This window comes from Diaphorina citri, unplaced genomic scaffold (genome assembly GCF_000475195.1).
Source record: "Diaphorina citri unplaced genomic scaffold, Diaci psyllid genome assembly version 1.1 scaffold2599, whole genome shotgun sequence".
Taxonomy (NCBI): Eukaryota; Metazoa; Arthropoda; class Insecta; order Hemiptera; family Psyllidae; genus Diaphorina; species Diaphorina citri.
This window is the reverse complement of record NW_007380017.1, coordinates 6,281-17,988: the sequence shown is the minus strand read 5'-3', so window position 1 is coordinate 17,988 and position 11,708 is coordinate 6,281. Positions and strand designations below refer to the sequence as shown.

At 39.3% G+C, this 11,708-nt stretch overlaps 2 protein-coding genes across 2 annotated transcripts in view; one reads left to right on the top strand and one right to left on the bottom strand.

Annotated features, from left to right (window-relative positions):
• The first annotated feature begins 280 nt into the window (after positions 1–280).
• LOC113471542 (long-chain-fatty-acid--CoA ligase 1-like) lies at positions 281–1,040 on the top strand. The gene is made up of 2 exons (XM_026830773.1): positions 281–455; positions 741–1,040. Exons 1-2 carry the CDS (start codon positions 366–368, stop codon positions 1,023–1,025), a joined length of 375 nt encoding a protein of 124 aa, XP_026686574.1. The 5' UTR covers positions 281–365; the 3' UTR covers positions 1,026–1,040.
• Positions 1,041–6,484: 5,444 nt separating this feature from the next.
• Positions 6,485–11,708, bottom strand: part of LOC108253686 (leucine--tRNA ligase, cytoplasmic-like) — an 11,498-nt gene continuing 6,274 nt past the window's right edge. Inside the window, exons 2-3 of the mRNA XM_017448100.2 lie at positions 7,889–8,117; positions 6,485–6,862 (exon numbers count right to left, since the gene is read on the bottom strand). Of these exons, the coding sequence (XP_017303589.1) occupies positions 6,645–6,862; positions 7,889–8,117 (447 nt within the window). The 3' untranslated portion in view covers positions 6,485–6,644. The remainder of the gene's footprint in view (positions 6,863–7,888; positions 8,118–11,708) is intronic.

Sequence of the window (11,708 nt, the reverse complement as noted above, 5' to 3'; positions counted from 1 at the left end):
TGTTCACTGTTGCGTTCCGTTGGTGAGAATACCTCGTCAACTCAGCAATACTAAGCGTTTTAAGTTGAGGGTACAAAAATGAAGAAATCATTATTCCAATGAAACAGGTAGTAATAAAACAATCATTCTCATTGCAATCCGAATTAACTAAGTACTACGGAAATTTGGGTTTGGTTGGAAATGCCAGGGTAATATGACCGTCATGAAAGATTTTCCCATCTGCAGCTAAAGAGGCGGTAGGTAGCTACAATAATTCGTGTTTGATCCATTCATCTTAATCCCTTTTGTATATTTTCTTTTCCAGAGGGATCTACAGAAGGAATAGCATCTGGGACAAACTCGTCTTCAAGAAGGTCCAGGAAGATATGGGTGGAAACTTGAGGCTCATGTTGGCAGGATCTGCACCGTTGGCAGGCAACGTGTTAACTTTCCTCAGATGTGCTCTGGGTTGTCTGGTAGGTTTTTGCTGTGTTAAAATGGGTTTGGTTGTTTTAGAAGGAGTACCTACCTTATGGGGCCCCATTTACCAATCGCTATGTCGCTATGCCGTTACTGATCTACTTTCTTATGTTCACAAACTACCTTGGTAGGTATTACTTACAATTAAAAGCTGAAGTTTTTCATCGATATCCACCTGTCTATTAAGCTCATATCAATGACATTAATATCAATTTAGACATTTAGGTTTCCTAGTTTCAAATTAAGTTTTATGAATGTCGCATGTCGGTGTTATCTTGCAGGTCATCGAAGGTTACGGTCAGACCGAATGTGTGGCCCCTATCACTCTGACCATCCAAGGGGACTATGTTCCCGAACACGTTGGTCCTCCCATCTGCTGTTGCTCGGTCAAACTGGTTGATGTCCCGGAGATGGACTACTTCGCCCATGAAGGCAAGGGAGAAGTATGCGTGAGGGGAAATAACGTGTTCCTGGGCTACTTCAAAGATCCGGAACTAAACTCAATAGACGAACTAGGATGGCATCACACTGGAGATGTTGGGATGTGGCTACCGGTAAGCTCTTGACAATATCATGATGGATTAGGTACTCGGTTCTGGGTAAGGAGGAAATTGAATTGGTATTATAATAATCATTTTCAAGGAAAACGTCAAATGATTGGTTTCCTTCATATTTTTAGACTCGATTCGGTAAAGCATGGTGCTAATAATATAAATAATAGTCCTACAAGTCTTGTTCCAACCCTAGTCAAGTTACTTTTACCTGGCTTTTGACATTGTTTATGTAATGACGAGACTAAAAATTTAATTATGTACTTTCCTTTGTAAACACATCGGAGGCTGTAAAGTTATTAATATAACTGGGACAAAAGAAATTATACGAGGAAGTCCTAATTAGGCACCTCCTAGATCCAAAATAGAACAGCGTTCACTTTGCATCCTTCTTCACTTTTGAAGAAGGAAAAATCATTAGGTTAATTGAATAAAATTTAATAAAAGCGAACTATTGATAAAAGACCGATAAAACAGAAAGGAAATGTTTAATCCTTCTTACTGCAGCTTCATTCGATTTGAAAAGACATTTTCATGCAGTAAAACTTACTGGCGGCTTTTGTTCGACAAGATATCTGAATGAGAAATCTCTAGTTCTAAAAGTGCCAAGTGTAGGGGTAAGATTAGGGAGAAAATATTTACTTTGGTGGAAATCCAAATGTGCCCAATTGTTATTCGTAATAAGCTACAAAACTGCACAAAGGAAGTTTGTATAGGTGTGACAAATTTTATAGAGAAAGATGATAATAGACCTAATAGTAAACTAGAATTATTGATGTCGTTCTTTCGCACTTTTGAATGACTATGCCTACGATTCTTAAGATCAGACTTACGGATTCATCATAGCCTTTACACAAATTTCAAATTTGCTTTTCCAACACAAGCCGTCCTCGGAACCAAAGTTATGAGTAGTAATAAATAAATTGATAGTTTAAGCAGACAAGGGAAAGAAACTTACGGATTCATCATAGCCTTTACACAAATTTCAAATTTGCTTTTCCAACACAAGCCGTCCTCGGAACCAAAGTTATGAGTAGTAATAAATAAATTGATAGTTTAAGCAGACAAGGGAAAGAAGAAAGACACATAAAAAATAAGGGAATTCCGAAGCTGTAAATGCAAGATACAGCAAAACATGAAATACGACTGGAACATATTTCGAAGTTTTATTACTACTCATGTGCGAGCATCATTCGGGTATTTCGGGTGCCCTGCATTTGATCAAATAATGAACCAAAATAAAATTATTTGAGAATACGTATAAATGATTAGTGAATAATGTAGATAACACATAAAGAAGATCATTAATCTATCATCTGGCTTCGCAATGTTGGCATTTCAAGCCTATCTACTTTGAATGAAATTATAGGTGTTTACGCAAAATAACAAACACCCCCTGTATATTATGATACATCTCCACACAAGTTTGATGAACTCATAGGAAATTCTGGAAAAGCTCATAGCTCTTCTTCTTACTCACCACTTGAATCAGCGGCGAAGTAAAGTAAAGGAATGGGCGTAGATACTCTTATTATTGAATATTAGATAGAAGTGTCTTGAGGTCTTGACCAACATTTGCTGAATCTGACGGACCAGGAAATTAAATTGGTGCCACTCAGACACCTCACTCACCTGCCTAACTCGAAAGTCAGGGCGCGATCATCGAGGTGTGATCTAAATCTAATCTAATCTTGGAGATTTCTCCTATCCTGTCTTCCTTCTCTCTTCGATTTCGGGACGATAAGACCCTAGCAGTTACAGTTCCCTCTGTCAAATCTCTTAAAAAAAAGGAGGGTACCTTTGCCGCTGTAGTATTTCATTTCCAGTTTCTTTCCCTTCCAAATTAAATTGTGTATTATCTTGAGTATTACAATAAGTTGTAGATACTACAATCTATTCTATGGGGACATTTTATTGTGTGTTGGGTGGAAGAGCGTGAAGTGTCTGAAATCTCATGGGCCAAAGCTCTGTCTAGTCAAGTCTACTCCTATTCATCATGTCTATTAAATTCACAGCCTTTGGCATCTGTTTCTTTAGGCTCATGCATAGTAGACATAGGCAGACTGCCATAATCTTTGAAACGCTGAAATTCTGTTTCGTGTTAATATAGGCCGGGCGGTGCTGCGAACTCTTGACGTTCGCGCGCCTCCCGGCGCGCTTGATTTAATTTTCAGTATTGTTTTCAAGTTATCTGTTTGCGTTGTTTCTTGTTCAAGGTGATTAGTAAGATAAACTCGATAATATGTGTAGACATTGTTCTTCTTCTTCATTCCAATGCTCGTTATTATGCTCATGTATACGCGGATAGGACTGAGGATCAGAAGCAGGTCAAGGCATTCCCTGGGGAAGAGAGTGGAGGGCACTGTGCATGGCGAGACCAAACGGTCCCAGAGTAGAAAGTCCATCATTCGCATGCTAAGTGAGTGACTGTTTGTTTTTAGTTCTGCCCTATCTATCTAGTATCTTGCTTTTCTTTACTTTCTATTACTACAGTAGTGAGAAAGTTGAATGGTAGAGATTGCCCTAGGCAATAATTTTGCCCTCTGTTTGTAATTTCTTGTTTTTGTACAAGAACGGAAGAATTATTTACAAAATTAATCATATTAATATAAGTAAGAAGTGTATAAGGAATACAACTTTAAACAAGACAGTAAAAAAACAACTTTACAGGAAACGACGGCAGACTTTTACGAGTACTAGATAGGTTTGTGTTTGTTGGAGAGTAAACAGGAATTTTGAAATTGCAGTTCTTTTTTATAATAAGTAAATAGAATTATTAATACTGTTTCGTGTGTGCAAGACTTAAATTAAAAATATGAAATAGTGTTCAATTAGAATGAAATATTTATTGTCAAGTTCATATCGTGGACGAATAATTTTATTAAACTAGCTGTCAAATATGAATGAATATAAACAAAATAGTATTATGTAGAGAAAGGGAGAAAGAAGATTTTCAGTCATATGTTTCATTATACAGAAGATACCTTGTATTTAAAAGACTAGATCGAGTAGTGAAAGGTACAAAGAGTTATAGTACTTCAAGTCAAGCTCACAATTTTTACTTTCTACTTTCATAGCCTGAGAATATTTGTAGAAAGATCCTTCTAATGCACAAGACAATCGGACAAAACTGAAAATATATTCATTCTAAAAAAGAAAACTTTTGCACACGGGGTTTCCTTGGAAAAAGGAAGGAAAAAGAACGGAAGAATTATTTACAAAATTAATCATATTAATATAAGTAAGAAGTGTATAAGGAATACAACTTTAAACAAGACAGTAAAAAATAACTTTACAGGAAACGACGGCAGACTTTTACGAGTACTAGATAGGTTTGTGCTTATTGGAGAGTAAACAGGAATTTTGAAATTGCAGTTCTTTTTTACTAGCAGAAAGTTGCACATTTCAAACTGTTCGCTAGAGACTACACAAGCAATAATGTATGTTTCACTTGAAATGTCAGTCGCTTTCCGTTTAGACTTTGAAAGAAGAAAGAAGGAAAAATTTCAAGGCAAATAATGAAAAAACGTGGAGAAATTCCCATGGGACTTTTGGATAGATGAAGCACCGTTTAAGTGGGCTTTCCAGTTTTGTTGCTAAGGATTATGTACCAATAGGTTTCTTGCTATGCAGCGGCTGGTTGTATTTGTATCCAATATGTACATACTCTCAAGACAAAGTTGCACATTTCAAACTGTTCGCTAGAGACTACACAAGCAATAATGTATGTTTCACTTGAAATGTCAGTCGCTTTCGGTTTAGACTTTGAAAGAAGAAAAACTTTCAAGGCAAATAATGAAAAAAACGTGGAGAAATTCCCATGGGACCTTTGGATAGATGAATAAGTGGGCTTTCCAGTTTTGTTACTAAGGATTATGTACCAATAGGTTTTTTGCTATGCAGCGGCTGGTTGTATTTGTATCCAATACGTACATACTCTCAAGAACCAAAACACAGATAAATTGGAACCTTACTAATGAAAGTTTGCACATGTCTTTTCCAAGCCGAAAATTTTAAAATTATCACGACTGAGAAAAATTCATCTGTGTCATCGTTAACCTGTATTTCTATTTGATAGAAATATACCTTCACCAGAAAAACGCGTATTGTTCTTGTGGACCCTGAACTGATTTCCCCACTTTTAAAGGAAAAGGCAAAAATTAGATCAATATGAAAAGGAGAACCAAATGGTATATGAAACCCTCCAAGAGATTAGATCAATACAACATTAGGTGGCGTGGTAGCACTTGTACATAAGGCAATCCATGGAAATCCAATATGCTGTCTTCTTAACCCCTAAGAGCCCGTTCCTCCCTGTCGTTCGGAAAAAAAAAAATCGTGTCGTGTGTGGTGGGAACACTCTCAAATTACATTACCTACAGGACATTCGGAAAAAAATCGGATGAAACTCACGGCAAGTGGAAACGGGATCAAAAATCTAGGGGTGTGAGTTGGAATCTACTTTTTTTAAGTTATTTACTCAAACTGTTCGCTAGAGACTACACAAGCAATAATGTATGTTTCACTTGAAATGTCAGTCGCTTTCCGTTTAGACTTTGAAAGAAGAAAAACTTTCAAGGCAAATAATGAAAAAACGTGGAGAAATTCCCATGGGACCTTTAGATAGATGAAGCACCGTTTAAGTGGGCTTTTAGTTTTGTTGCTAAGGATTATATAAGTACCAATAGGTTTCTTGCTATGCAGCGGCTGGTTGTATTTCTATCCAATATGTACATACTCTCAAGAACTAAAACACAGATAAATTGGAACCTTACTAATAAAAGTTTGCACATGTCTTTTCCAAGCCGAAAATTTTAAAATTATCACGACTAAGGAAAATCCATCTGTGTCATCGTTAACCTGTATTTCTATTTGATAGAAATATACCTTCACCAGAAAAACGCATATTGTTCTTGTGGACCCTGAACTGATTTCCCCACTTTTAAAGGAAAAGGCAAAAATTAGATCAATATGAAAAGGAGAACCAAATCAATGGTATATGAAACCCTCCAAGAGATTAGATCAATACAACATTAGGTGGCGTGGTAGCACTTGTACATAAGCCAATCCATGGAAATCCAATATGCTGTCTTCTTAACCTTCAAGAGCCCGTTCCTCCTTGTCGTTCGGAAAAAAAAAATCGTGTCGTGTGTGGTGGGAACACTCTCAAATTACATTACCTACAGGACATTACGTGGTAGCACTTGTACATAAGCCAATCCATGGAAATCCAATATGCTGTCTTCTTAACCTTCAAGAGCCCGTTCCTCCTTGTCGTTCGAAAAAAAAAAATCGTGTCGTGTGTAGTGGGAACACTCTCAAATTACATTACCTACAGGACATTCGGAAAAAAATCGGATGAAACTCACGGCAAGTGGAAGCGGGATCAAAAATCTAGGGGTGTGAGTTGGAATCTATATTTTTTTTAACAGGACATTCGGAAAAAAATCGGATGAAACTCACGGCAAGTGGAAGCGGGATCAAAAATCTAGGGGTGTGAGTTGGAATCTACTTTTTTTAAGTTATTTACAGAGGGAAACTATAACAATCAGAGTCCTTGTCCCTCTATTTTCAGTTTAGATTCCACAAGAAAAACACGCGCAAACATAACACAGCCCTAGTTTACACCCTCTGTTACGAGTTCTCCTCAGTGACTATGTAAGCTACCGTGTTACCCAAAGGTTGCGAAGCTCCGTTCACAGACACCTTAAACTCGCTTCGTTCAGTGTCCACTGAAATGACCGTAGAGGGGCTCAACGGGACTTTGCCCTGTGTGGGGTTCTCATGGGAGGGCACCTTACGAGGGCCTAGAACAGGGTCTTCGTAAGACCATAGTGTTACTTTGCTCACGTCTGAAATGAAACAGAAACGTGGAAAGATTAGTAAACAAAAATGATTTTTTTTTCCAAAGGTTTGTAACTAGGTACTAGGGTTTTATCGTCCCGAAATCGAAGAGAGAAGGAAGACAGGATAGGAGAAAGCCAGCCGTTCCGAGGACGAATCTTATACCTTCAGGATAAAATCCGCCCCGGGTGGGAACCAAACCAGCGATTTAGCGCTTACAAGGTAGACGCTCAACCCACCAAGCTAACTAGGCTGGCTAAAGAACAATTCTTTGTTTCTTCACTTAGTTTAAAAGGTAGCGTGCCTGCCTTATAAGCGTCAGGTCGCGGGTTCCATTCCCGCTCGAGGTGAATTTTCTCCTGCACAGTTCCCTCTTCGCTCTATCAAACATCATGAAAAAAACTCTGTTGGTACAGTTTTCTTCTTTATTGGTGTAGGGGCAAACAGCTCTAGATGATGGATTGAGCTTCGACGAATAGAAATCGAAGAGAGAAGGAAGACAGGATAGGAGAAAGCCAGCCGTTCCGAGGACGAATCTTATACCTTCAGGATAAAATCCGCCCCGGGTGGGAACCAAACCAGCGACATAGCGCTTACAAGGTAGACGCTCTACCCACCAAGCTAACTAGGCTGGCTAAAGAACAATTCTTTGTTTCTTCACTTAGTTTAGAAGGTAGCGTACCTGCCTTGTAACCGCCAGGTCGCGGGTTCCATTCCCGCTCGAGGTGAACTTTCTCCTGCACAGTTCCCTCTTCGCTCTATCAAACATCATAAAAAAAACTCTGTTGGTACAGTTTTCTTCTTTATTGGTGCAGGGGCAAACAGCTCTAGATGATGGATTAAGCTTCGACGAATCTTCCTTCTTCAAACTTCCTAAAAACTGAGGGCCGAATGCACGGTCGTATTTCCTCTCTAGATGATGGATTAAGCTTCGACGAATCTTCCTTCTTCAAACTTCCTAAAAACTGAGGGCCGAATGCACGGTCGTATTTCCTTCGCCGGGAATCGAACCCGAGACCTTCGCTTCAACTTACCTTTGATTTTCTTCTCTACCCGCGCGAGTCGTGCCAGGATCTGAGCCACAGTGTCCTGATCCCGCACCGGGATATGATGGGCAAACAGGCCACTCTGCGGGCACGGATTCACTAGGGTCAGCGCCAGGGTGGGGTGGAACGAGATATAGGGGGCCCCGGGACAACAGTCTTCGCGTACGGTTTCCGGAGCCTCGGGGATGTCCGAATACCTCAGGTCCAGAGCTTCTAGCTGAAATGTACCAAGAAAATCACCAAAGAACACAATTAAATAACGTATTTAACAAACTGCCCTAAATATAGCGTTGCCAAACAACACAGAACAAAATTAGTCTTATTGATATCATTCTTTTGTTGTAAGTATGTTCTTCTTTGAGATAGAGGGTCAATTCAAACTGTGATTGTCGAGATGGTCACCCATTCGGATACTGTAATGCCGTTGCTAGTTGCTATTGGTCTATCGGGAATTGGTGCATTCAACGTGTTATCGCCCCCGACTGACATAAACCTTGACATTTAGTGAACACAGAGTTTCTCGGACTTAGTAATTATTTAAGTAGTTTGGTAAACTTAGGTCCTAATTTTCTAGGCTGCATAGGTAGGAACTTTACCCACTTCCTCTCACCTCTCCACTACCTCGTGCCTCCACTAAAAATGTTTCCAATCTCATACATCACTACAGACCCCTCTCCTCAGCATTGCACCACGCTTTTCCATCATTATCATTACACCGCGCTTTGCCCATCTCCCCACTCGGTGTTCGTGTGTCTGTTTGTGTCTTTGGCAGCGGCGTCAGAGTCGTTTGTCTCCCAAAATAAACTAAACTCCCCGTGAGAACGTCATGAAACGTCATGAACGTGCGGCCTTAGTGTTTCGACTGCTCCGTTCAGCGATGCGTATACGGTTCTGCCCGCGCCGTACCATTACGTCGCGATAGTGAGAAATTATCGAGATAAGAAATCATCGAATATTGAGACTTTGGGCGAAGGAGCTCCTTCAAGAGAACCCTGCCACTGAAAAGGAAACCTTTTTTTTAGAAGTTTTGAAGGAGTTTTTCATTTCGGCATATTCAAAAATACCATTGTGTCGTGGACCGGTTTTGTGAATACAGTTTTTCGTTTTGACACCTTTTGAAACTTTAGGTATTTTTACTTTGAAGAGCCGCCGGAAAAAATGACTGTAATCGCTCATATTTATAAAAAAATTGCGTGAAAGTGTTCCGTGTTTTGGCTTCCCTCCGATGGAAAGTTTTTGTCGAGTGACGTGAAGTGGTGTGCAGGACGTCAATTGAAGGATGAGTTGCACCTCTTGTTCTCCGCCGGCCATTCGGCCTCCTGTGGATCTGAATAATCAGTCGGAAATTATACGGGTAAGACTTTTTCATTACATTTTAAGGTGTGTCCAAACATAGTCGACCAGCCGTCGATCGACGTCTATGTTATCGAGGTAGTGTGAACAGTCGACATCGGTCAACTATGTGTGGACACACCTTTAGACAGTCAATGGACTCAGGAAATTTTTCACAAGCAATTCATTATGAGGAGGGATAGTTTTCCGAGAATATCGGAATTCATTTTTGTATGATTCAGAGTAACTCGGGTGTCCAAACATAGTCGACCAGCCGTCGATCGACGTCTATGTTATCGAGGTAGTGTGAACAGTCGACATCGGTCAACTATGTGTGGACTCACCTTTAGACAGTCAATGGGCGCAGGAAATTTTTCACAAGCAATTCATTATGAGGAGGGGTAGTTTTCTGAGAATATCGGAATTCAATTTTGTATGATTCAGAGTACCTAATAATGTTGCATTTAAAAGTCACAAAATTAACCTCTTGTCATTTTCCTAATCAAGAAATGAGGGAAGAATAAACTGTGGAAGAAGGAAACCAATAGAGTTAGACTATTAACGATCGGAGAGCACGGTATTGCGAAAGGCCATGCTCACCAGGTTTAATTTAGCAAAAAAAAAAATCAGAGCCACTTCCTTCTTTACAATAATTTTCGATCAGATACCTAGTTCCAAGTTTGCTAAACGGGTTAAGGCAACAAAACAACAAGGAGCTGAGGATTTTCTCAGAAGTCATTCTCATCAGAAAACAGAGAAGGAGATAGAGAGAGAGAGAGGGGGTGGCTTCGCAAGAAAATCTCGAGACTTGGTACCAAATTTAAATTGTAAATAATAACGATGAGGATAATAAAAAGTTGATAAAAAGCAATAATATAGGACAAGTAAATTATGTCGACATAAACATCAGACACAAGAGACGCACAGAGGGGGTGGGGGTCACAGAGGGGTCACATAGGGGAAAGAGGTCCTGTAGGGAGACATAGGGGGAGTTATGGGGGAAGGGGACATGAAGAGGGATGCTAGGGAAAAAGGGGGAATGGAATTCGTCCAGACAATGTTTTCTGGATTTTTCTCGATTTCTTCACCAAGGAGATTTTTTTTTTTTGCGAATAAAAATGTTCTACTTAATAAAATTCATAGTTACACGCTTGTAAAATGTAAACTTTTCTGGGAATCTAGTAAATATTGTGATTGTAAATGACTGTGGTATACATACAAACTGAGCGAGCTAACTTTTTACTTTCTATCCTTTGAGGGTCTCCGCACACGGGTCGTAACATTATCGTAGGAAGAAAAGTTTTTCCACGCCTAGTCGTAATGTAAGAGGCACGGTTTGCTTCAAAGGTATCGCCCTAATTTGTCATGTAGAAGGTCCCGAGTTTGATGCCCAGAGTCGATAAAAGTTTCATAGTTACACGCTTGTAAAATGTAAACTTTTCTGGGAATCTAGTAAATATTGTGATTGTAAATGACTGTGGTATACATACAAACTGTGCGAGCTAACTTTCTATCCTTTGAGGGTCTCCGAACATGGGTCGTAACGTTATCGTAGGAAGAAAAGTTTTTCTACACCTAGTCGTAATGTAAGAGGCACGGTTTGCTTCAAAGGTATCGCCCTAATTTCTCATGTAGAAGGTCCCGAGTTTGATGCCCAGAGTCGATAAAAGTTTGCATCTTGCGAAAGGCAGACACAGAGCACCTTGCCATTTCCCCCCCTCAAGTAAGGCGGAACAAATAGGTATTCCGTTTTGTTCTTTCCAAAGGATTCTGCGATTTTGTTTGCATTTGTCACTGTCATAAAATCCTTCAAGTGTGAAATTTCTGGACTGTCTCTCGATCTTTTTCCCAGAACTTTGTCTTTGTCCTCAAACAATACAAGCTGTGATTATTAATACAATTTTATATCTTTGATGATAAACTCGTATGTGATCATGAAATGGCCTTTGAATTTGATTTTCTTCTTAGAAATGGAATTCCTTCTCTTTTGTATTTATTTCTTGGAACACTCTTTATTTTGATTTGTACTTTCTATCCATGATTTTTTTGTCAGGTTTCTACGTATAATCCACAAAGCATAGTAATTACATTAATTATAATTACTAATTAGTCTAAAATTACATATTAGCAATTAGTATAAAAGAGTTCTTCACAAGTTATAGTTTCGGCCCTGAAGTTCCCAAAGCTTGACCCCATCCGAGATCAGCGAACCCAAGGATCTCAAAACATAGCTCATCCCTAAAGGGAACTTTCCTTAAAAAATGTGAAAGTAAAGTAAAACCCTCGGGACTATACGAACAAAAAATGCGTCTTCCTAAAGCAAGTAGCTGCATAGTTGTTACTGCATTTACATAGAATGGAGAAGACAAAACAAAAACTCAAAGTTCTGCATTTTTTTCTTCCGACAACACGGAAAGGGAAATAAAAGGGTCCGTTGAGAGATGTCTTTTCCCCCGAGGGACTTGTAAGTTAGAAC